Source organism: Rhinatrema bivittatum, chromosome 19, assembly GCF_901001135.1.
Source record: "Rhinatrema bivittatum chromosome 19, aRhiBiv1.1, whole genome shotgun sequence".
NCBI classification, from domain to species: Eukaryota; Metazoa; Chordata; class Amphibia; order Gymnophiona; family Rhinatrematidae; genus Rhinatrema; species Rhinatrema bivittatum.
This window is the reverse complement of record NC_042633.1, coordinates 3,966,799-3,993,432: the sequence shown is the minus strand read 5'-3', so window position 1 is coordinate 3,993,432 and position 26,634 is coordinate 3,966,799. Positions and strand designations below refer to the sequence as shown.

Genomic DNA, 26,634 nt, shown 5'->3' with positions numbered 1-26,634 from the left:
GATAGTTAGAGCTACTTAGCTGGATATATAGAGACTTGTCCAGCTAAGTGGCAGCTGCTGAATAACTGGCTATGTTCAGTAGCCACCAGTTAACCAGATATGTATTTATCTGGAGAAGTAGATAGCTGGATATCTTGGGGGCGGGCTGTCGGTAGATTGAGGTGGATCAACTTGTCCAGTTAAATTAACTGAATAAGTTAGACCTGCTCAATAGCAGGTTTAAAGTTCTCCAGATATATCCAGCTGATTAGAAAATAACTGGTTGTATTCAGCAGCATTGCCATGCTGTAGAATATCCCTTCTAAGTTATCCGGATAAGTTATATCCAGATAATTTAGATAACCGGATATCTTTGAATATTGGCCCCAATGTTTTTTGTTATTTGAATGTTTACTTTTATTTTTTTGATAATTTTGTATAATAGTGTATAATTTGCAAATTGTTTTTATTATTGTATTTATGATGTATGCATTAAAAATTATTCTGGGTTATGATTTGTAATAAAAGTATGGTAAGTTTAATGTTATTTTGTACATGTTCTCTTTATGAGATCTTTATGTGATTTTGGTGGGTTGGTGTTGATTTAGCCAATTATTTATTTCCTGAAAATATAGTGCTACATTTCTCCATTACAAATCCAGGCATGTAATGTGGCATAATGGGACTGGTGAGGTGGCAACTCTAGCTGGATGCCTTGGGAGATGGAGACATAACAGAGGGAAAATGGACACCTGGTGGGGTAGAAGAAGAAACAATTGTCCATAGGGAGATCCATAAAGGTAAATAAAGTTGCAGAAATTATCTACCTATTCAGCATAATGTTTTTCTTTCATCACTGAATTCTACAGTTCCTCCATTATCTGAAGGTTGTGCGATTCACAACAGAGTCCAAAGAGGAAGTCTACTTTGATGAGAATGGAGATGTGCCTGCTGTCTTTGACATCATGAATATCCAGATACACCTGGATGACACCTATGAAGTAATAAAAGTGGGTAGATATGATGCCAGGGAATTTCCGAGGGATGAAATCATTCTGAATATCACTGCCATCTTATGGAATCAAAATAACCAGGTGAGGACCAACATACTAATATAGTTGACTAGCTTAATACCCGTGCTTTGCTACGGAGGAGAAGTTGATAGAAAAGTGTGAGTTTATTTCACGCAAGTTGAAAAGTAATTGTTTTGCTTGAGTGAGGGCTTTGGAGTTTATATATTTAAAATGAACATGTTATTATTATAGCGTGAGGTTGGTGGTAATTAAAAAATGTGAAATGAATATGTGGAATGAATGTACTGTGAGTTGCCTGTCACGACATAATGATTTCTTTGTATAGAACATTTGCTGTGCGACCCTCTGGCTGCAGTATGATGAGGCTATCAGCTGAGCTGACTCTAGAGCAAGGCACATACAGCTGGCCATGCGAGAAGCAGTGGTGCCTCAAGTCAACACCAATGACCTTGAAAGTCTGGTCCTGAGATTTGTTAATAGTCATCGTGATGCACACTCTGACAGGGAACTGCAGGTGTTTAAATTGAAAGGGTACTTCTGATGGTATAAGGGGGATGCAAGGGATGAAAACTGTTTCCCCTCATCCACAACCTGTGAAAATGATTGCTTCAATGACATTTCTGTGGAAGGACTTGACTTGAGGTCTGGTGCCATTACAGAGTTTTGGTGGCTGTAGATTTCTTAGTAACATAATTGGTGCACCGACCTTCAAAATGAGATTGTGCTGAGGAATGCCTGGAGGGTTGAGACTGTGCAGGAACTCGACAGGGTAATGTACCACATCGTCGACTTCGACAACCAAGTCCACAGACTTATATGTTTTTGTTTCTGAGGTGAACGCCTGCAGAAGTGTGTCATTGATAGAGTTTGTCGTGTCATTTGTAGAAGTTAAAATTGCCCTCTCTCTAAACCACGATGTGTCCTTCATGTGGATGTTTTGAAGATCCTTGTATACCTTTTGTGTAAGGCTTTTCAAATCTGTGACCAGGTGACATAGATTTGCTGGCAGTTTCACTTTGCCATCTTGTTCATGGAGTGTACCATCTCCTATAGCCAAAAGAAGGCGTGAAAACTCTCGTGCCTTGATGTCGCCTGTCAGGTGCACCCTCATGTTCACTCTCGAGGACAGGACTTTCACTGTGGGCCACAGGTAAGAGGACTTGAAAGAGGCTTTAACTTCATCGGCACGGGTCCCCCATGGAACAACTGGCAGAGTCTGTCTGAAGTCCCCGGCGAGCAGTACTGTCAACCCTCCCATGAGGCTTTTGTTGTTTCGGATGTCTGGGAGCGTCCTATGGAGAGCCTCAATGCTGCCTCTGTGGGCCATGGTGCACTCATCCCACACTATGAATTTGCACTGTCGGAGTACCTGTCCCATGTTCCTCTGCTTGGAGATGTTGCACAGAGGTGTTTCGGTGTTGTTGAGATTGAGAGGAAGCTTGAAGGCAGAGTGTGCCGACTGTCCACCTTCCAGAAGCGTCACTGCGATGCCAGAAGAAGCCACAGCAATGGCAATGTTTGAGTCTATTTGTACCCTGGTAAGCAATAGGTTGATGAGGAATGTTTTACCAGTACCTCCTGGAGTGTCTAGGAAAAATATTTGGCCACTTTGACAGTGAACACTGGTCATGACTTTGTGATAGACGTTCCTCTGCTCGGTATTCAGCCTTGGCTCGTTGTCGTCGACTGTCTTGGCCAGATCGCAGATGTAAGCCAGCTCTCTGAAATAGTCGGGGTTAGCTGCAGCATGTTCGTGTTCGTGTGATGGCGCAGGCAAGTTGTACTTGTGAAGAGGTTGACCTCCTATAGCCAGTACACAATCCTGAAGGAAAGTGAGGCATTTGTTATAGATTATGGACGACTGTTCTTGGACATCATCTTTGTTGCAGTCGGACACTGCTGGCGAGATAGTGGACCCTTGGGCCTGCCTACCTAGAGGGACAGGGTAGGCCGGGAGGCGGAGCCTCAGGCAGGAGGTGTTCACCCGGGAACCAGGAGCCCCCTGGGAGGAGCCCGTAGGGCACTAGGAACTTGGGACTTGGAAATACAGGCAGAAAGTCCAGGGACTGAGAAAGGCTAGACAGGGACCAGAGCAAACAGGTGGGAGTGGAAGTCCAAAGGTACCCGGGAAGCAAGGGACCGGCTGTATAGGGCCGAGGGCCGGCTGAAGACAGGGCAGCGGGCGGTAGCGGAGTCTGTAGCAAACCGGAGGCTGAAGCAGGTTGTAGACTGAAGCGGAGTCGGTAGCAAACCGGAGGCTGAAGCAGGCTGTAGGCTGAAGCGGAGTCGGTAGCAAACCGGAGGCTGAAGCAGGCTGTAGGCTGAAGCGGAAGCAGGCCGGGGTCAGAGGCTGGCTGCAGGCTGAAGCAGAGTCGGAGGCAGGCAGCAGGCAGAAGCGGAGTCAGAGGCAAACCGGAGTCGGAGGCAGACAGCAGGCAGAAGCGGAGTCAGAGGCAAACCGGAGTCAAAGGCAGGCAGCAGGCTGAAGCGGAGTCGGAAGCAGACCAGAGTCAAAAGCAGGAAACGAGGAGATCACCAGGAACGCAACTAAGAACAACTATGGAGTTGTGAACCTCGTTGCAAGGCGATGAGAGAAAGTTTGAGCGCCGGTTATATCGGGGCTTGGGCGTGACGTCAGCAGCACGGGCGGGGCCAGGCTTCCGGGAGTTGAGAGCTCAAGACGGGCGTCCTCGCGCGTGTGCGCGAGACTGACGAGAAGCAGGCACGCAATGGCGGCCACCACGTGGAGTGAGAGAAGCCCCCGGGGTCCAGAGCGGGCAGAACGCGGTGATTCCTAAGGCGGAGGTAGGCAGGTTTGAGTCGTAGGTGGAGGGAAGCGGTGGAGACCGCAACAATCTTGGAGAGATTCCCTCTGTAGCTGCCTATGAATATCCTCTGAAAGACTATCTTTATGTTTTTACGATAGTGGTAAGGGGTTTGCCATTTGACAGAACACCAACATAATAGCGAAGAGCTGACGGATCCTAGGTGGCAAATGTGAGAGTGAAGCATCCTAGAGAGTATTGTCCTAGTGTGTATCGTCTTCTAACAGACCGAGTGCTCGACAGGCAGACTGGAATGTGGGTTATAGCACACCAGCGACAGTTTTAAGATATTGAAAGGACGTAGGCCCTCTGACCTCATGAAGCAAGAGTCTGAGATGATAGCACTCCAAATTGTTCGGGTGGACTGTGTACACTCTGCCGAGGACTTGGTCTTTTTTCACTCCTGGATAGCCTGGTATGCGCTGTCCCTGTTTCCTCCTAACAAATTGGTTATTTTTCCAAACGTAGTAGGTTGGAACCTCAGAGTGCAGGAGCTGTTTGGCAAAATCATCCTGTGTGCAAAGATCAAAGAACTCCAAGAGGGTTGTTTGGGGAGAATTGTGTACTTTTTCTACAATGTTGTCAGCTGTGAAGTAAATCCTCTGGCCATTCTCCAGATGAACAGTGAGATGAATGACTGGGGGAAAATGTTCATGAATAGGGAAACAGAATATGTGCCAGGCTGCTTCAGAGCTGCTGATGTAATGCCCTGTCTCATACTGTGATACCTTATCATGTTGTTTCTCCAGGGCAAATACGGCATGGTCACTGCCCCTGGTCACTGCCCTTGATACTTGATTGATTTTACAGAATTGCAAAACTCAACATTACTATGAGCAAGGAAGGTTCAGAAAAGTACCCAGTTGTAAGGGACCACCCATCTGTTGTCTAGTTTGACTCCATTGATGGTGACAGTGTGAGTGATAAGTGGATGGGGGTACTTCTTACTGCAGGATCTGCTTACCATGCAAGGAGAGTTTCTGTTTTGGAGTCCACACGGTCCATGAAGCATCATTGCCTTAACAATTTGGTGGAGTAGGGGGTCAACTTCAGGGTCAGGAATATCTGCAGTGATCACCTGATCAATGAGGTCTGGTTTGATCCGATCTCGCAGCCATAGGAGGATATGGATGTGGGGAAGACCTCGCTTTTGCTACTCTATCGTGTACATGTAGCAAGTAGTGGAGCCAAAAAGGAATACTCAACATTATTTTGGTGACCCCGACGTGACCCTGGTGGGGTGTTGCTTTCGATGGCTGGAACAAACCATCGAATGTAGGAAAGTGAGAAGTGGTTAGTTTTTCCAAGGACATGATAGGGAATGATGGAGCCAAGTTTCAGCCTTTTAGGTACTCGGAAAGTGGGAGAATTAGTGATGAGTGAGTCAGTGAGGACTTTGGCATTTATATATATAGATGATGGCAGATGAAGACCAATTGGCTCATCCTTTCTGCTCAGATTTTCAGGTCTGTATCTCTAAGAGTATACTGTATCCTAGCTTCCAGCTGTAGAAAGTTGATTGTTTGTAGGATATTGCTCCTTTTCTAAGTCAGCTTTTTGATGACTTCTTCATAGGTTAGATGATCAGACAAGTTTCCTTAATTAAAGCAACACCCTGGCCCACCCATCCATCATGTCTTAACATTAAGCTTTGTAATAATTTGTTAGATTTTTTTAGGTATATTGATTTTATATGTCTTCTAGAGCTGTGAATAGGCAGCATACACATTTTCAAAATAAATGAATAATTTAAACAGCAACAAAACTTTTTGATGTAATTATCCTAACATCCTATCTCCTTTGACCCCATGATATTCCTGGACAGTCTCTGGCTACCACCAATTTGCCAGTATCAACTCGTTTGGTTTCTGAGGAGTTATAGTCTTCTGGCTCCCACATGACCTTCAATAACTCTAGCTCATACTTCCGTTACCCATCCTACTACATGTCCCAAGCATGCTTGATTTTGGTTTATACTACCACTTCCAGTAGGCTATGCCAACCATAAGAACAGGGGGTTGAGATAGCTGTAAATTACCATGATACTGAACAGTTTACCTATTGTCTGATCTCTTAAATACCAGGGTCTTAGGACTTATACCTAATGTCTGGGAAACAAAACCACTGGGGTTTGTTTGTAATTTGTCATGATCAAGGGGAGGTTGGTTCTTCCCACTTAGACTTAGCAAATTTACCTGCTGATTTAAAACTTGATCTTTATAATCTTTGAAGTCCATATTTAGATGGATAATGTAATAGTTATTCATCTAAATGGCTTACCCAGATATATTTATCTGGATAAGATGGAGGCGTTCCATGGGCAGGCAGTAGGCATTCCGGGGAGGAGCGGAGTTAGCCAATTAAGTTAAACGGCTAACTCTGATATTTGGAGTTAGCCAGCTACCCTAAATGGCTAACTTTGGTTGGGCTGTAAGGCTCCCCTAAAGTATACCCCAGGTATATTCAACAGCACATCTGCGCTGCTGAATATACCCTGCTAGTTGGCCGGATATGTTTATCTGGCTAACTAGCTGAGCTGCACAGCGACTGAAAATGGACCTCACTATGTATTGGGAGATCTTAATGTTCATAAAAAGATGCATAAGATTGATGCAATAACTGATTTTCTTGCAGCTATGCTTATATTAGGTCTTTCTCAGCAAGTGTTAGGCCCCATTCACTTAGCTGGAGACTTAGGTGTCTGTTAAATTGTTTAACCATGATGCTGCATTGTCAGAGGAACAAGCTATAATTCACCCAATCCTATTGAAACTTTTGTTGGAGATCAGTAAGCCATAAAATTAAAGACCAGTCTCAAACATATTCGTATTAGGGAATGGGCAATTGTAGTTCAGGTATAGGGTTTGTTAGACAAATGCAATGTTCCTAAGACTCCTAAGACTTTTCAATCTGTTTTTCACCACAAACATAACATAGACTTGACATTAGTCTCTTTGGTAGATTAATTGCATCAAGAGATTGATAAGGATGGTACTGTGGAAATAATATTGTTGGATTTATTTGTCACATGTGGCACCCTTGATCTTTCTATATTGTTAAATGAGCTTCAAGAAATAGTATTTGGAAGCACTACCCTGAGCTGGTTCTTCTCTTTCTTATAGTAAAGATCACAGTGTATTTTATGTAGTACTATTTGCTCATAAGAAAATGGGTGCAGAGCAGAACTAGGAAGTTCTGCCTTCAACTCAACATACAAAACAAAATATTCAAATTTGGTGTCACCTCAGTAATAGTAACACAAACTCCCTTCACTACCAGTCATACTGTGATACAGTATAAAACCTTGCAAAACAAAAAAAGCAATTCAGAACCAGTATAGCAAACTTGCCATACCAAAACAGCACTGACTCCTAGAACTGAAAACAGCAACAACCCTAGTTATAAAAAGGCAAAACGCTCTAGAACACATCATACACCTCCTGTTCAAACAGCAAAACAAGCAGGATTGTTACAGATCCTTCTACAGAGCTACTAGCTATCTGAATATCTGAGCTGTGTCTCTCAGGGAGCAAAGACAGTTTTTCATCATAGAATGAGTGACCAAAATTAGAAATAGAAACATGCAAGCAACAAGTGAAATAGAAACCCCAAGATACCATAGACAAATGCAATGTTCCTAAGACTCTTAAGACACTTTTCAATTTGTTGAAATCGGGTCGCTTCTAGGCCACCCCCACGGTAGGTCTAGAAGCGACCCGCGCTCCACGCCGTGACCGGATCCTAGCGACCGGAACCCGCCGACCAGACCCACCTCCACGGTAGGCCTGGTCCGTCCTACCTCCTCGCCAGGAAGCAACTTCCACCCAGCCCCCGGCCAGCCGGAGGAAGACCCAAACACAGCCGATCCCGCCCCCGACCCACGCTAGGCAGCGCCAAGGGACCAAGTTAAAAGAAGGCGGAATGTGCCTCGCTCCCACGATTCGGCCACCCCCCAGTAGGCCTAGAAGTGACCCGCGCTCCACGCCGCAACCGGATCCCAGCGACCAGACCCCGCTGACCGGACCCACCTCCATGGTAGGCCCGGTCCTTCCTACCTCCTTACTAGGACGCAACTTCCACCCAGCCTCTGGCCAGCCGGAGGAAGGCCCAAACACAGCCGATTCCGCCCCCCGATGCACGCTAGGCAGCGCCGAGCGACCAAGTTAAAAGAAGGCGGAACGCGCCTCTGGTGCCGCGCGCCTAAGGAGCGTGACAAAGGGGAATGCCCCTTGGCGCACCCCTTAGCGCGTCCCCCTTGATTCATAACCCAGAATTCTGATATAAACTAATTAAACCCCACACAACTCTCTCTGAAATACCACCCCAAACAATGCTGTACACCATACGCACTACCTCCCCACATAATCCTTACTCACAAAATAACTCCTCAAACCAGCGACATAAAGGAAAATAAACTCCATCTCAAATCCCAAACAAAGATGGCCATATCACCGTACTTGATCCATCACGAGAGACACAGAAATCTGATAAATATCCTTCTCAATAAATCATTAAAACATATGATCTTCCTCACATTCTTCCTTATAAATGCTCAATCTCTAACCAAAAAATTCATGCTCATTTCTGACATTATACAAGAGAAAAAACCCGACTTCTTCGCCATAACAGAAACATGGCTCAAAAATACAGATTATATAATAACAAACCAATTAAACAACACAGATTACGACTTATTCTCAATCCCTCGTAATTCCCGCAAAGGAGGCGGATTACTATTAATCATAAAAAAGCATTTTGCAATGAAGCCAATCCCACACACACTCCCGAAACGATATGAAGTAACCATCTTTGACTCAGAAAACCTTCAAATCTGCATTGTATACTGCCCCCTTAAACTTCTTGACAATGATCTATCCCCTCTCCTCGAATTCTTCATAACAAGCATCAGCCTGAAGAAACCAACAATCATTTTCGGAGATTTCAACCTCCACACAGACGTCACCCCTCATTCTCAAACCTGCCAAACCCTGCTTGACGTTCAATCCTCCCTAAAATTCACGCAACAGGTGACAAACCCAACACACAAAGCTGGCCACACCCTGGACCTGATATTCATTAATGAATTCCTATCAAACTCAACAATAACTCACACACCAGTCCCTTGGTCTGATCACTACCTCCTTCACTGCAAATCTCAAACAAACTTCACCAACACTGGCAAAACGACCGAACCATACTCCTTTACCTACAGACCTCCCTTCCAACCTGACATCCTTCAACAAGAACTCGGAAAACACCTATCAAATCTAGATCTATCCAACATAAACAGTGCCACCCAATCCTGGCACCAACTCACAACAGAAACCGCCAACAACATAAACCCGGAAAGAACAAGACAGATCAACAACAAAAGAGAAAAAACAAACCCCTGGTTCAACACCCAACTGAGAAACACCAAATCCACACTAAGGGAAAAGGAAAAAGAATGGCGAAAAAACAAATGCCCTTTAACTCTGGAAAGATTCCGAACACAGCTGGCATTCTACAAAAAAATGATTAACACCAAACGAGACTTCTACAGCAAAAAAATCAAAAACTCCCTTAACAACGCTAAATCTCTCTTCAACATAGTAAATAACCTGATATCAAGCATTAACAACTGCCCAACTCCCCAATCTAAAAACCTTAGCCAAGATCTCACTCAGTTCTTCAAAAACAAAATCAGCAAAATTACAAGAAATTGCATCAAGACCACAATCACTGATGGCCTACCAACCCTCAAAAATACTACAACCTGGTCCACCTTTGAACCCATATCAACAGTTGAAACAGAAAAACTTCTCAAAAAATTAAACCCAGCTCGCCATGAACTCGACACAATCCCAATTCAAGCTCTAAAGGAAATAGCACATATTATTGCTCCACCCATCTCTGCAATAATAAACAAATCCTTCGAAGAAGGAGAACTCCTTGATAAACTAAAAGTCGCTACAATTAAACCCATACTAAAGAAAAAGCATCTAAGTACAGACGACCTCAACAACTACCGACCAATTTCAAACTTGCCTCTCCTCACCAAACTGACAGAGAAAGCTGCTCTCAAACAGCTCAACGAACACCTCTAAACCAACAACATCCTACACCCCAACCAACATGGTTTCAGAAAAAATCGGAGCACAGAAACCTTACTACTCAACTTATCTAATACAATAATAAGAGGTTTCGACAATGGCCAAAAATTCATCCTTATCCTACTCGACCTCTCCGCTGCATTTGACACGGTTGATCACAAAATCCTAATCCACAGTCTAGCCAACATCGGCCTAGCAGACAAAACTCTTGACTGGTTCACATCCTTCCTTAAAAATAGATACTTCAAAGTAAACATTAACAACCACTGTTCTGATCCCATTCCCCTTGAAACCGGAGTACCCCAAGGATCAGCACTGTCAGCCACATTGTTCAATATATACCTAACGCCCCTCTGCAAACTTCTCATAAGCCTCGGCATAATATATTACATGTACGCTGACGACATACAATTAATCATACCCATAATTGACACCATCGAAAACGCAATGAAAACTTTGGCTACATACCTCAACACAATAAGAAATATGCTAAACCACTTGAAGCTATGTCTTAACATGGAAAAAACGGAGTGTATATTACTCGAGAAAAAACAATCTGGAATCAACATGAAACACACAATACAAATCAACAACTCACAAATCAAACTAAGCGACAATGTGAAAGACCTTGGATTATGGTTAGATCCTGAGCTTAACTTCAAAAATCACATCTCAATGAAAATCAGAGAAGGCTTCCACAAGCTTTTAATACTCAAACACTTAAAACCCCTACTGTACCAACCCAAATTCAGAACCATTCTTCAATCACTCATATTCACCTCTTTTGACTACTACAACTCACTTATGATAGGATTACTCAAATCTACAATCCATCCACTCCAACTACTTCAGAACACAGCAGCCAGAATCCTAACAGGACACAAAAGGTCTGACCACATCACCCCAATCCTAAAAGGCTTACACTGGTTACCTGTGAACAGAAGAATCGAATATAAAACTCTAACCATAATACACAGCGCAATTCACAACACGGAAAACACAGGACTAAATAACATAATTCAGATACATGTCCCTCAACGCAACACAAGATCAACAAACAAATTAAAACTCGACATCCCAACAATTTCAACCGCCAAACATACTACATTAAGAAACAGAGCCATCTCCATCGCAGGTCTCCACCTCTGGAACTCACTACCAGAACATCTAAGATTACAAAATAACATCAAAACTTTCAAGAAAGACCTTAAGACCTGGCTATTCAGACAAGCCTTCAAAGACGGGATCAGTTAATCTACCCGACCCAATCAATACCCATATCCTCACGGATACTTAATACTTTCAGACTTATCTACAAAGCATACCTTTACGGTCATCTAAACCATATAGCGATATACCCAATATACGCCTAGAATATATGCTAACCTGAACCCATTCACATCCACTGTCCTGAACAATACCACAATGTGTTCCCTTCTGTTGTATCCTAATCATTGAACTACCAGTTTTCTTGTTATATTGTTATATTTAATCATACTATTATACCTTGTTAGATCTCGTTTTATACTATATCATCATATATAACTCCCGGCTTACCAGTTTACTGTATTGCATTTTTATGATCTTCTCACATGTATTGCATTGTTCCAAATGTAAACCGGAGTGAAGGCATCTAGCTAAACTTCGGTATATAAAAATGATCAAATAAATAAATATTTTGCATGCAGTGCAACATCAGAGAATTAGAAACAGAAATGCAGTTCCTCCTGTATTGGGCAAAATACAAAGATATCAGAGAAGCACATTTACAAAGTTGACATATTCCATTCACCAAACTGAAAATAAAATGCTTTTAATCTACCATTGTTGTCAGGACATTTTATTTTTCAAATCATTTTGAACCTCATGTCTTTTTTCTTCTGCTTTCCTGTAATTGGTCTACTAACTCCTTTTTCAGAGTCTCCTGTTCATTTTTCATTTCTCTTCTCTTCTCCTGTTCTCTTCAATTCTTTCCCTACATCTCTCTCTGACTGATCTTTCCCTGTCAACTCAATTTTCTCCATTTCTTTCTCTCTCTCGCTCTCTTCCCTCCTATAAAATTATAGCTAGATTTCATCCCTCATTTCCTCCCTCCAGTTCTACCTATCCCATAGATACACCTCCATACTCTATCCACTATTGCTTCCTCTGAGTCCTCTAGCTTTCTCTTGTTGGGTTGCTCATTTCACCATCTCTGGTTTTCTGACGCCTTGTCCTTTAACTTTACAGGTGCCACCTTTCTTGCTCTCTGAAAACCTTTCCCCACTCTCAACCTACCACTCACCTTACATCCTTCTCTTCATCCACTTTCGCCTCCTCATCATCTTCCTCCTCTCCCTCACCTTCCAACCCCCTCTCTTTCTATTCTCCTATCAACTCCTTCACCTGCTATTCCTCTGGAACTTAAAAACTCCCCTCTCCTCTTCTTCTTCCATCCTCCCTCCCTTACCTTCCAATCCTTCTCAACATCCATCCTATCCCCTCCCTCACTTTCCAACCCCATTTCTTCTACCTCACCTTCAAAACATCACCTTTAACCCTGCCCTCTCAATTATTTTCCATTCTATTCCCATCACTTTCCATACTCTTCTTCCCAAACCCCTCATCTCCTCTCAACCCCCTCACCTTCCATATTCCCTGACTTGGTTTCTAGGCTTCTCTCCCCAAACTTTCTCATCCTTCAACCCTCTGACCTATCCTTCTCTCTCCTCCCCTACATTTTCTTCATCTCTGTTCTCATTCCCTCACAGCCTGACAGGCAAGAGAGTGGAGCTCGTGGCTGGTATTTCTATCTTCACCATCTTGTTGACAGATGTTCTCTCTTCCGTGAATATGTGCTATTTGAACTGCACAGGAAGGAGAGGAACTGATGGCAAAAAGAGAAAGTCAGGAACATCGGCTGCTGGTTTCAATCTTCTATGTGTTGGGACATATGGTAAGTGGGGAGAGAGGGGGGGGGGGTCACAACAGCGTATCTTCAGCCCTGCAGCATGGGCCATCTTCGAGAAAGGGAGCAGAAGTGGCAGGAGCAGCAAATTGTTCTTCAGCACTGAGGAAGCTGGCAGCATCTGCTCTTAGGCCCAGCAGGCCAGCAATTGCCGTGACCCTGGTCTGCAGCAACTCCTTTGCCCAGCAGTCAATATCATGAAAGAGAGAAGCAGTTCTTTTACAACTGCATTGGCATGGTGTATCGGCACCACAAGTTGCACACCCCAAAAGCTTGCTCTGGCAGCACATAATAAATATGATAATGTTTTAATTTATTCATAATTCACAGACTCCTCACTCCATCTGCAGTGACAGCTGCTTTGTTGGATACAGGAAATCTGCCAGACTGGGACAGCCTAGCTGCTGTTTCGATTGTGTCCCTTGTTCCACTGGAGAAATAGCCAATGAAACAGGTAAGCAATATCTTGTCCTTCTCTGAAGTAATATGAAACTCTAACATGTCAAGGCTTTGACTTACCAAGGCTATAATGCACTGCATCCTGGACTTATCATGAATGAGTTTAGCTGATTCATTTGAGTTCCGTAATTGCTAAGTTTGCCCATGAGCCAGTCCCCATTTTACAGCCATTGCATGCTAGGAATTGTAGTTCCAATTTCTGTAAGTAAGTAATAAAATGAAAGATCCATAGTTACAATGGGGGAAGAACAGATGTTTTAGCTACTTGGTGATCAAAACCCAGGTGTCTTTCTGTTCCTGAACAGACTCCAACCATCAGTAGTTCCCACAGTCAGGACTGCCAACTACAGAAATGCTGAACAAGGCAACACTGGGCATGCAGTTCTCAATTTTCACTTATATCAATCTGACTCAAGATCCTACAACTCAGTTTTTATAGCCTATTATTGTATTATAGGGCACCTCTGCAGGCTGGGATACATTAATTGGACCAACATGAGAAATACAATGATATAATAGGAGGACCATTGTCTTCTTGGTATTTCATATACAAGAGTAACTCAGTATAATTTTTATGTTCTTTTAATAAAAAGCATCTTAATAACTTTAATCTGAATAGTGAAACCCTGAGTCACTAGGTAGTGTTTCCAATTTGACCTCATAGATGCATAAAATGTATTTATATATGGCTTCCAGGACTGATATTTACAATTCCTATGGGACATGGGGAGGGCAATTGTCAAACAGCCCACATAGGCTAAATTTTGTGGATAGTTTTACCCCAAATCCCCCCTCCCTCCCAGAATACCTGTATAGGATGCATGTAAAAATGTGAGTGAAATTGTATTCCCTGCATGCTTTCATGTGCATACCCACCATAGCTCTAGGTTTTATGTGCTTAAGTGCCTTTGATAATTTCTCCCAAAGAGCTTTGTAAAGTTATTACATAGATTGAAAGTTTGTATCCATAGCATTGGGTGTAACTGGGATTAGTTGTCTCTTTCAGATTCAACCAAGTGTTGGAAGTGCTCAGACGACCAATGGCCCAATGAGAGTAGAGAAAAATGCTTTCCAAAAGCCATTGAGTTCCTGTCCTACCAGGATCCCCTGGGAGCAGCCTTGGTTGCTCTTGCTGTCATCTTGTCTTTGGCCACCATCCTCGTTCTCTTCATTTTCTACCTCTTCCAGGATACGCCGATTGTCAGAGCCAATAACCGAGGCCTCAGCTACCTTCTCCTTTGCAGCCTCACACTGTGCTTTCTCTGCTCCTTAACGTTTGTTGGATTTCCTAAGAAGCTCACATGCATGATCCGCCAGCCTGCCTTTGGACTCATCTTCACTATCAGTGTGTCTTGCATTTTGGCAAAAACAGTTACGGTGATCATTGCCTTCAAGGCTGTCAACCCTCAGAATCAGCTTAGAAAATGGGTTGGGCCAAAGATACCTAACCTTATCATTATTTTCTGCTCCCTCATCCAACTGGTCATCTGCATATTTTGGATTGCTAGCCACCCTTCCTTTCCTGAGAACAACACCAGATCTGAAAGTGGGAAGATAATTGTTGAGTGCAATGATGGATTGACCATACTCTTCTACTGTATGTTGGGATATATGGGCTTCCTGGCCATCATTAGCTTCATTGTGGCCTTCCTGGCTAGGGCGTTACCTGACAGCTTCAATGAGGCCAAGTTTATCACCTTCAGCATGCTGGTCTTTGTGAGCGTTTGGCTGTCTTTTATTCCCTCTTACCTCAGCACACAGGGGAAGTACATGGTTGCAGTGGAGATCTTCTCCATCCTGTCCTCTGGTGCAGGGTTACTCTTCCTAATCTTTCTTCCAAAGTGTTATATTATTCTCCTGCAGCCAGAGAGGAACACCAAGGAACATTTAGTAGGAAAACAAAACAACGCCAAAAATGTTTTTTTAGTGAATTATCAGAAACCAAATGGCCTATTAGATTGACACAAGGGCTACAGAATCTTTCATCTCTAGACTGTATAACTCAGTTGATTATGCACAGGATCACAAAAGCAATTGTATCCACTACTCTAAGAAGTAAACTCAATGGGGTAGATTTTCAAACCGCGCGAATTGGCGTACTTTTGCTGGCGCATCAGGCGCAAGCAAAAGTACGTGGGATTTTAGTAGATACGCGCGTAGCCGCTAAAATCCTGGATCGGCACGCGCAAGGCTATCGATTCTGTATAGCCGGCGCTCGCCGAGCCGCGCAGCCTACCCCCGTTCCCTCCGAGGCCGCTCCGAAATCGGAGCGGCCTCGGAGGGAACTTTCTTTTGCCCTCCCCTCACCTTCCCCTCCCTTCCCCTACCTAACCCACCCGCCCGGCCCTGTCTAAACCCCCCCTTACCTTTGTCGGGGGATTTACGCCTCCCGGAGGGAGACGTAAATCCCCGCGCGCCAGCAGGCCGCTTGCGCGCCGGGACGCGACCTTGGGGCGGGTACGGAGGGCGCGGCCACGCCCCCGGACCGCCCCGGGCCGTAACCACGCCCCCAGGCCCGCCCCAAAACGCTGCCAACACCCCCCCAAAACGCCGCGCCGACCGGGCCCACCCCCGACATGCCCCTGACACGCCCCCTCACCAAACCCCGGGACTTACGCGAGTCCCGGGGTCTGCGCGCGCCGGTAGGCCTATTGAACATAGGCGCACCGGCACGCAGGGCCCTGCTCGCCTAAATCCGCCCGGATTTAGGCGAGCAGGGCTCTGAAAATCCGCCCCAATGGGACTATGGTTCAGATCTAAACAGAAGTGGCAAAATTGCATTGGGGTTCCAAGAACAATTTGGGGTAATCTGCACAGAGTAGTGGCTATGACTCTAACAGAGGTTGTTTAGCTGCAATTCACCTCTGAAGGCATGTAGAGGCTATGTTTAAAAATATTTAGGACAATGGTTTAATTAGTTTTGGTGTGGTTTAGTTTTGGTTTTATAAGAACCATAACAAAAGATGACAAGGTCTAAAATGGTCTACTAGAGGAGGTGGTGGAGTTCAGACCTTTAACAAATTATCATCAGGCTGGGGAAATCATTGAAAGTTCAGGTACAAGACATATTGGATGGGGAGCTGGTGTTGGGTTGAGAATGAATATTGATATTGGGCCTGATTTTAAAAAGCATTTACTCGAGTAAAAACCAGGTTTACTGGAGTAAATTCACTTTACTTGAGTAAGTGGGTTTTTGAAAATTGCTACAATATATGCCATTGACTTGTCTATAGGATTTACTCACATAAGTGCACTTTACTTGAGTAAATGGCTTTTGAAAATTGCTACAATAGTAGCTACATTTACGCATGTAACTCCTTTTGAAAATTACCCCCATTATGTTTGTCTATCAAAAAAGGAAGAATTACAACTGAACATACTGGATGGACCAATTTGTTCTTTTTATACCATTATTTGCTATGTTACTATGACTGGATAGCTCAAGGGATGAATATAGCAATGCAGAGTTTTTCACTTCTAGGACTGTATAGTTCAGGAATTGGGCACAGGAGTATACCTCCCTCCATCAGAGACATACTGCATAGAAGTCACTCCATTAGAGACACACTCAGTAGCCTTTCATCATGTTACACCTACAGTTCCTTCTATAGATAGAATAGACTACAAATTGAATTATTTCAATGTGTTACTTCATTATACATGTTCAAACCGTTCCTATTGCGATATATTTCTGTGTTATACAGTAAGTCTTCCCAATGTGTTAAACCTTATATACACACATCAGATTATAACAGTCTGCTGTCTACATTATGGCTTCCTCCCAGTGCTCTGTTTTAAAGTGCACAGACAAATAAGAAAGACTGATGGGCAACCAGCTGTAGAAGCACACTGCATGAAGTAGTCTTTACATGAAGAGTATGGATGATACAAATTAAGGAGGCTAGGATCAAGTTTCCAAACAGATTTGACCCTTTCCATTGGCTTACAGGGAAATGCATCAGCACACACATAAGCCTAAGCCATATTAGCCAAGGTCCTCCCAGCAAATCCTTGAACCTGTTAAGTTTTATGCTGCTATGGCATACAAAGTTGCATGGAAAAGTCAGTGAATCAAGTCCCTTTTCTCAACCAGGATGCAATGCTTCCCTGTCTCAGGAGTATCCTCACTATCCAGAAGAATAATATTCCCAGTGCACACGCATATCCTTCTGCAATACAGAATAATATCTGAAGAAGAGACCTGTGAACATATAAGAACATAAGAATTTGCCATATTGGATCAGACCGGGGTCCATCAAGCTCATTATCCCCATTTCCAATACCGGTAGTAGCCAATCCAGAGATTTGTAAGCTGTCATTGAGCTGATGTGTATTTTGCGTATGTGTGTGGGGGAGATAAGTGAGAAGAGAAAGCAAGAGTGTGTGTAGAGTGGGATCAGTGAAAGTCAAGATGAAGAAGTACATTTTTAGAACCTGGTGTTCAGAAATCCTGGGAGATACGCGCGTGGCAGGACTGCGTGAGCACTGAGCGAGTTTTCAAAACTGCACGGCCATGCGCCTTTCTCCAGGTATGCGCAGAAGAGCCAGGGTTTTGGGGTGGGGTCTGGGCGGGGGCCAGCCGAGACAGCGTATGTTATAAAATCGGCACATCCATAAGTCATAAAAAAACCTCTTTTTATTTCCTAATTTCTAAATTTTTAATGTGATGCTAATATGTCCCAAGTGTTAATCAATAAAATCCTCTAACAAATCTGTATAATCCCATTGTTCTTTCTGCAGACAGCACAATACATGTTTCACTATAGCACTTGCTGTTATAAGCTATTTCAAAATATTATCAAGGTGCATGAACTTATCTTAAAAATCCATGTGTTCTCTCAGTTCTATCTACATGCAGCATGAAACAAATCTTCCACTGTGGTATTATCATGGTCACTGATAAATACTCTCCTGTTGTTAAGCTGTTCTGTCGGGGCCCCTGTTTTTCCCTGCCGGCTGCATCACGGACCAAAATTGAAAGAAATAAGATCAACATTAACATGTTGCTAAAAAAAAAATGTATGTATTTACTTTAACACTGTTCACCATATTACCAGACTCATCGCTTCACAATCAGCCACTTTTGGTGGCCAGCATCTACCTCACAATATCACTATTGGATGATTCATAGGAAAACATGGAGTCCTTAGGCTTTACAATAATAATAATCCTCACACAATTTAGCTATGATATTACAAACTTGCTCAAAATTATTAGTCATGGTGACCTTCATAACAGGCACTACTGGCTTCCCAGTGCATAAGTAGTGAACTTATCTGATCTTAGATAATGATGAGCAGTGAAAACCACGCAGCAGTTCTTCATACCCAAATTCCCCAACATGGGCTCATGTGTTGAAATTGGGATCTGCATCAGGAGTATCCTTGTATCACACTTATTGCTGCTTCAAATGCTGAAGTTTTATATTTCACTGCCTGGACAGACAAATTTGTTTACATACTGCAAAGTTGTAAAAGTTCATTAAACAAAAACAATACACATTTCTCATAAACTTATCAATTTTACAAGCATTTACTACAGAGTTGACAAAATGCACATTGTCAGCATTTCAACTCATTTTTTAGCCAAGATCTCACCGAAAGTGGAGCAGTAATACTGTCTTAAATGTATATTGAAATAATGATCATACCCAATATACATAACTAAATAATGGAATACTACGCAATATCTAGAAACAGTTCATTAGGAGCAGTAGTTTTAAATAAAAAATTCCAAAACTTCTCTGAAATTTAATCATATCTGGTGATCACACCCTCTAAGAGAAGTGGGGATTTATTCTAAAATACCCCATTTCAGATCAATGAAGTTGTGGCCTTTTTCAAGACAATGTGCTACTATATTTGGAATCCCATCTTGTACTATAGGCGTCGATGGTAAATATGACTGAACCGCATAATCTCTGATGTTTTTATCATGAGAAAACACTATAGTGAGCAAGGAAGAAAATACTGCATGCAACTTCAAAATATCCCAATGTTTATAAATGACAGCTACTATAGCAGAAGCCAAATATGTGTATGTATGTTAACAAACATACCAATGCAGCCCCGGCAATAGGTGTCGAGTCCAATAATAGTCATGTTCTACCCATCTATGATGTTCTTTTTTATGTCTTCATTTTGATGGACAATGGGTACTGGTCGTCCTAATAACCTAGCACTGAGGTCCTGTGTTTGACTGACAAAATCTTTTTTATTAGAACAGATTGGATGTATTCTCAAAAATTATCCAACAGGTAAATCAGATCGCAACCTCTATGAATGGAAACTTGAAAAATGAAAAAGATTGTTCTTTTCAATAGGTTTGCCATTCAAAGATGCACCCAATCTATTAAAATCCTTAAATATAAAGATATCCAGAAAAGGTATGCTTGATAGTCAACTTCCATATTGAATTTCTAAGTGATCATCTACAGTATTCACTCAACAAACTGCTGTAAATGTTCCAAACTGGATGTTCACAAAACGAAGACATCATCTACAGTAGATATTGAAAGCATAATTTGTCATACAGGAAGGGGAGGGCTATGGGCGAAGAAGGGGGGGGGGGTCTTCAAAGTATTTCAAGATACTTCTAATTAAGGTGGGGGGGGGAGTTGTGGGCTATGGAGGGAGGGGAAAACTACCTAACAGTCTACAAACCTGTATTTTCTTTAAGCAGTACTATGTCCGTTATCTGTCCAACAAGCTACATGCTGACCTTGTGCACAATAATATCTGTTTCTCACATTCTCATTCACCATTTTAAGAACATACTTTTACTAACCTATGATCATACTTGCATACATACTTGGAGCTTATCCTATTCCTATCCGCTACATCTAGATTATCTTCATGTCGACTATCGCCTCACACTAATACAGCTGTTAAAGAGATCACACACAGTTTGCAGCCCTGCATTGACATGAGTAACACATCTCGCATAATTTCATTGCCTTTTACTAAAAGTGGATTGTACAGGTTTCTGGAGGACAGATCCATCAACAATTATTAGTCATATAGACTTAGGAATTACAAAATAAAATGGATACCCTCATTTAGATCATCTGGATACTACCAAGAAATCCAAACTGGCCATTGTCAGAGATAGGATGCTGACCCAATATTGCAGAGCTTCCCAAACCTATCCTGGGGACCCCATGGTCAGTTGGGTTTTCAAGATATCGAAAATGAATATGTATGAGATAAATTGATGTATTATGGAGAGTCAGTATATGCAAATTTATCTCATGCATATTTATTGAGGATATTCTGAAATCCTGACTGGCCGTGGGGTCCCCAGGCCAGGTTTGGGAAGCCCTGTAACATGTCAATTGTTGTCTGCTTATTATATATGTTTATGTATTCCTGTTGTTGTGGTCCTGCCTGCGGCCAGTGTGGGCAGGCCCTTACCTTTGTGGCACGAGGCCACCGATAGCGCTGCGTGGCACAGCAGGAGCCTGCCGAAGTTCTTCTCTTCGCGGCGGGGAGCCGCTGCCCAAAAGGGCTCGGAGGCCTGCTCCTCCGTGGCATGAACGCTGCTCCTCCAAGCCAGCCAGGAGGCCTGCTCCTCTACGGCGTGGTTGCCATCCCCGGTCCGCCCCTGGCTCCTCCCATAGGTGTGAGATCACGCCTCTCTCCGTCTCTTAAAGGGCCCGCAGTCAGAAATGCCCCGGGCCCCACCTCCTGGTTTTCCTGGGCGTCTCCTCTTTGGAGCCCTATAAAAGGGTTCACCCTGCAATTCCTCCTTGCCTTGGCAAGGGGCTAGTCCTCCTCAGGACTCTCCATCTCCTTGCTCCTGCTTGGCATTCCTGTTTCATTATGGGATCCCTCTTCGTTCTTCCTGCTGGTCTCTACACTGATGTCTCCAATGTTCCTGATGTCCTTCGTGTCTCCAGATGTTCGCCTGTCTTGATGTCTGCTGGTTCGGATGTTCACCAGCCCTGATGCCTGCCACTCCAGATGTCTTCCGTGTCTTGATGTCCACCGTTCCTGATGCCCGCCACTCCAGATGTCTTCCGTGTCTTGTTGTCCGCCGGCCCTGATGTCGGCCTCTCCTGATATTCACCCGTCCAGATATCCATCCCTCTCCTGGGCTTGTCCTGCTCCCCTCATGGTCTGCGACTAGCTGGCCGGCTGTGTAGAGTGCGTAGGGAACAGTGTGGTCCGCGACCAGCCTGGCTAGGTTATGTAGGGCACCTGAGGGACATTGCTCGCCTGTCCGCCTCCTTCCTGTCCCTGGATTCCTAAGGTTCCAGCCCTCAGACTCTTCTGATATTGGATGTCCTTGATGTCAGTGTCTTCGGACACCCTCGCTGCTCTTCGTTGGGTGTCCTGGGCTTCAAGGTTCCCGGATGTCTTGGACGTTATCACTCAACTTCGTGATGTCTCTAGTCCAGAAGCCCTTGGATGTTCAGTCAACTGATGCTCGTCTCTTCTCGCACCTCCCAAGTTGTTATGTCCTTGGATGTGTCTGGTCCTCGGGTCAACTCTTCTGGACTCCCACCGATTCCACTTGCAGTGATGCCCGAGGGACTTGCTGGGCCACTGAGGCTGTCTGCAGCCGGATCCTGTTTGCAGTACCATCTGGAGGACATGGTCTTCTGAGTTTTAGCCTGCTGTCCTGTCCAGTCTCGATTAGGGATGTGAATCGTGTGCCTGATCGTTTTAACGATCGGGTTCGGCTGGGGGGGGGGGGGGAAATCTGATCATTAGAGATGTGAATTGGGATCAGTTCCGATTCCAATTCAAATCACTAATTCTTTTTAGTGAGGCCCGTGCCGATAAAAAAAACCCACCCCAACCCTTTAAAATTACCCCCTTAGCCTCCCCCACTCTCCCGACCCCCCCCCCCCAAAAAAAAACTTTTTACACATACCTGGTTGTCCAGGGGGGCTGCGTGGAGCGATTTCCTGTTCCCAGGCCATCAGCTGCGCTAAAAAACAAATGGTGCCGATGGCCCTTTGCCTTTACCATGTGACAGGGGCCGGCCAATGGCACGGATACCCTGTCACATGGTAAGGGCAAAGGGCCATCGGCGCCATCTTTATGAGTGGCAGCCGATGGCCCGAGAGCGGGAGATCGCTCCCCGCGCCCCCCCACTGGACCACCAGGTAATTTTAAAAGGTTTTGGGGAGGGTTGGGGAGGCTAAGGGGGTCGGTTTAAAGGGTCAAGGGTTTTTTTTTTTAATCGGCGCCATTTATATTAGTGGCAGCCAAAATGGCGCCGATGTCACGAGAGCGGGAGATCGCGCCGGGACCCCTCCCCCCCCCCCACTGGACCACCAGGTAATTTAACATTTTGGGGGGGGTTCGGGAGGGTGGGGGACGGTAAGGGATTGGTTTTAAAGGGTCGGGGTGCGTTTAGGGGTTGTTTTGGTGTCCCGGTTTTCCCGCCCTCCCCCCAAATAATTCCCGTGCCCAATTTAACGATTTTTGACGGTAAATCGGGGGGATTTGTATTGTATCGCGCACTCTAACGATTTTTGATGATTTAAAAAATATCGACGATTTTTTTAAATTGTCAAAAAACGATTCACATCCCTAGTCTCGATGCCTTGCCTTGCCTTGCCATGCCTTGCCTTGCCATGCCTTCCCATGCCATGCCTTGCCTCCCGTGTCTGAGTCTTTGTCTTATCCGTCAGTGCCTGAGTCTTTGTCTCGTCCATCAGTGCCTAAGTCTTCGTCTCATCCTCCACGTGCCTGAGTCTTCGTCTCTTCCTCCACATGCCTGAGTCTTTGCAGTTAAGAGCATAAGAACATAAGAAATTGCCATGCTGGGTCAGACCAAGGGTCCATCAAGCCCAGCATCCTGTTTCCAACAGAGGCCAAACCAGGCCATAAGAACCTAGCAATTACCCAAACACTAAGAAGATCCCATGCTACTGATGCAATTAATAGCAGTGGCTATTCCCTAAGAAAACGTAAGAACATAAGAACATAAGAAAATGCCATACTGGGTCAGACCAAGGGTCCATCAAGCCCAGCATCCTGTTTCCAACAGTGGCCAATCCAGGCCAAAAGAACCTGGCAAGTACCCAAAAACTAAGTCTATTCCATGTAACCATTGCTAATGGCAGTGGCTATTCTCTAAGGGGCGGATTTTAAGAGCCCTGCTCGCCTAAATCCGCCCAAATCCGGGCGGATTTAGGCGAGCAGGGCCCTGCGCGCCGGTAAGCCTATTTTACATAGGCCTACCGGCGCGCGCAGAGCCCCGGGACTCGCGTAAGTCCCGGGGTTTTCGGAGGGGGCGTGTCGGGGGCGGGCCCGAACCGTGCGGCGTTTTCGGGGCGTGTCGGGAGCGTTCCGGAGGCGGGCCCGGGGGCGTGGCTACGGCCCGGGGCGGCCCGGGGGCGTGGCCGCGCCCTCCGGGCCCGCCCCCAGATCGCGTCCCGGCACGCTAGCGGCCCGCTGGCGCGCGGGGATTTACGTCTCCCTCCGGGAAGTGTAAATCCCCCAACAAAGGTAAGGAGGGGGTTTAGACAGGGCCGGGCGGGTGGGTTAGGTAGGGGAAGGGAGGGGAAGGTGAGGGGAGGGCAAAAGAAAGTTCCCTCCGAGGCCGCTCCGATTTCGGAGCGGCCTCGGAGGGAACGGGGGTAGGCTGCGCGGCTCGGCGCGCGCCGGCTATACGAAATCGATAGCCTTGCGCGCGCCGATCCCGGATTTCAGCGGATACGCGCGGCTACGCACGTATCCGCTGAAATCCAGCGTACTTTTGTTTGCGCCTGGAGTGCCAACAAAAGTACACCAATTCGCGGTTTTTGAAAATCTACCCCTAAGTGAACTTAATAGCAGGTAATGGACTTCTCCTCCAAGAACTTATCCAATCCTTTTTTAAACACAGCTATACTAACTGCACTAACCACATTCTCTGGCAACAAATTCCAGAGTTTAATTGTGCGTTGAGTAAAAAAGAACTTTCTCCGATTAGTTTTAAATGTGCTCCATGCTAACTTCATGGAGTGCCCCCTAGTCTTTCTACTATCCGAAAGAGTAAATAACCGATTCACATCTACCCGTTCTAGACCTCTCATGATTTTAAACACCTCTATCATATCCCCCCTCAGTCGTCTCTTCTCCAAGCTGAAAAGTCCTAACCTCTTTAGTCTTTCCTCATAGGGGAGTTGTTCCATTCCCCTTATCATTTTGGTAGCCCTTCTCTGTACCTTCTCCATCGCAATTATATCTTTTTTGAGATGCGGTGACCAGAATTGTACACAGTATTCAAGGTGCGGTCTCACCATGGAGCGATACAGAGGCATTATGACATTTTCCGTTTTATTCACCATTCCTTTTCTAATAATTCCCAACATTCTGTTTGCTTTTTTGACTGCCGCAGCACACTGCAGCAACGATTTCAATGTGTTATCCACTATGACACCTAGATCTCTTTCTTGGGTTGTAGCACCTAACATGGAACCCAACATCGTGTAATTATAGCATGGGTTATTTTTCCCTATATGCATCACCTTGCACTTATCCACATTAAATTTCATCTGCCATTTGGATGCCCAATTTTCCAGTCTCACAAGGTCTTCCTGCAATTTATCACAATCTGCTTGTGATTTAACTACTCTGAACAATTTTGTGTCATCTGCAAATTTGATTATCTCACTCGTCGTATTTCTTTCCAGATCATTTATAAATATATTGAAAAGTACGGGTCCCAATACAGATCCCTGAGGCACTCCACTGTCCACTCCCTTCCACTGAGAAAATTGTCCATTTAATCCTACTCTCTGTTTCCTGTCTTTTAGCCAGTTTGCAATCCATGAAAGGACATCGCCACCTATCCCATGACTTTTTACTTTTCCTAGAAGCCTCTCATGAGGAACTTTGTCAAACGCCTTCTGAAAATCCAAGTATACTATATCTACCGGTTCACCTTTATCCACATGTTTATTAACTCCTTCAAAAAAGTGAAGCAGATTTGTGAGGCAAGACTTGCCCTGGGTAAAGCCATGCTGACTTTGTTTCATTAAACCATGTCTTTCTATATGTTCTGTGATTTTGATGTTTAGAACACTTTCCACTATTTTTCCTGGCACTGAAGTCAGGCTAACCGGTCTGTAGTTTTCCTGATCGCCCCTGGAGCCCTTTTTAAATATTGGGGTTACATTTGCTATCCTCCAGTCTTCAGGTACAATGGATGATTTTAATGATAAGTTACAAATTTTTACTAATAGGTCTGAAATTTCATTTTTTAGTTCCTTCAGAACTCTGGGGTGTATACCATCCGGTCCAGGTGATTTACTACTCTTCAGTTTGTCAATCAGCCCTACCACATCTTCTAGATTCACCGTGATTTGATTCAGTCCATCTGAATCATTACCCATGAAAACCTTCTCCATTACGGGTACCTCCCCAATATCCTCTTCAGTAAACACCGAAGCAAAGAAACATAGAAACATAGAAACATAGAAGTGACGGCAGAAGAAGACCAATGGCCCATCCAGTCTGCCCAGCAAGCTATGCAGTTTATCCATTTTTCCCCCCCTTTTTCTCCCTCCCACCCGTCTCTATTGGCTTCCAGCACCCTCCGGCCCCAATTCCCTTCCACCCCTCCACCAATGCAGAGAGCAGCGCCATCCTAGTGAACATCTAGCTCAATCAGGGGTAGCAACCGCCGCAACCAGCAGGCCACACCCCTGCCCTTTACCCACCCCTGTTTTGTTTGCTTGTTTGTTTGTTTGTTTGTTGTTTTTTTTTGAGATGGCAGCCCTCCATCCTTCCCCTCCGTGAAGGTGGAACACCTACCACTGGCCACTGGCATCCCGCTCCGAGAATGCCTCTGTGGCTACTGCCGCTCCGTGCAGTGTTTTGTTGCATGAAAGTGGAACACCAACTACTGGCCACTGGCATCCCACTCCGTGAATGCCTCAGTGGCTACTGCCGCTCCGTGCAGTGTTTTGCTGCCTGAAGGTGGAACACCAACTACTGGCCACTGGCATCCCGCTCCGTGAATGCCTCAGTGGCTACTGCCGCTCCGTGCAGTGTTTGCTGCCTCCTCTCTATTTATGCCCACTAGACTTGATGGATCCACAGTGTTTATCCCACGCCCCTTTGAAGTCCTTCACAGTTTTAGACTTCACCACTTCCTCCGGAAGGGCATTCCAGGCATCCACCACCCTTTCCGTGAAGAAATACTTCCTGACATTGGTTCTTAGTCTTCCTCCCTGGAGCCTCAGCTCGTGACTTCTGGTTCTGCTGATTTTTTTCCTACGGAAAAGGTTTGTCGTTGTCTTTGGATCATTAAAGTTTTTCAAGTATCTGAAAGTCTGAATCATATCACCCCTGCTC

General features: G+C 44.7%; 1 protein-coding gene and 1 pseudogene across 1 annotated transcript in view; one reads left to right on the top strand and one right to left on the bottom strand.

Moving 5' to 3' along the window:
• Positions 1 to 1,311: 1,311 nt before the first annotated feature.
• Positions 1,312 to 12,403, bottom strand: LOC115081069 (annotated as a pseudogene).
• A 396-nt stretch (positions 12,404 to 12,799) lies between these two features.
• LOC115081067 (vomeronasal type-2 receptor 26-like) overlaps positions 12,800 to 26,634 on the top strand; it is a 58,288-nt gene continuing 44,453 nt past the window's right edge. Inside the window, exons 1-3 of the mRNA XM_029585582.1 lie at positions 12,800 to 12,865; positions 13,208 to 13,331; positions 14,343 to 15,143. Of these exons, the coding sequence (XP_029441442.1) occupies positions 12,800 to 12,865; positions 13,208 to 13,331; positions 14,343 to 15,143 (991 nt within the window). The remainder of the gene's footprint in view (positions 12,866 to 13,207; positions 13,332 to 14,342; positions 15,144 to 26,634) is intronic.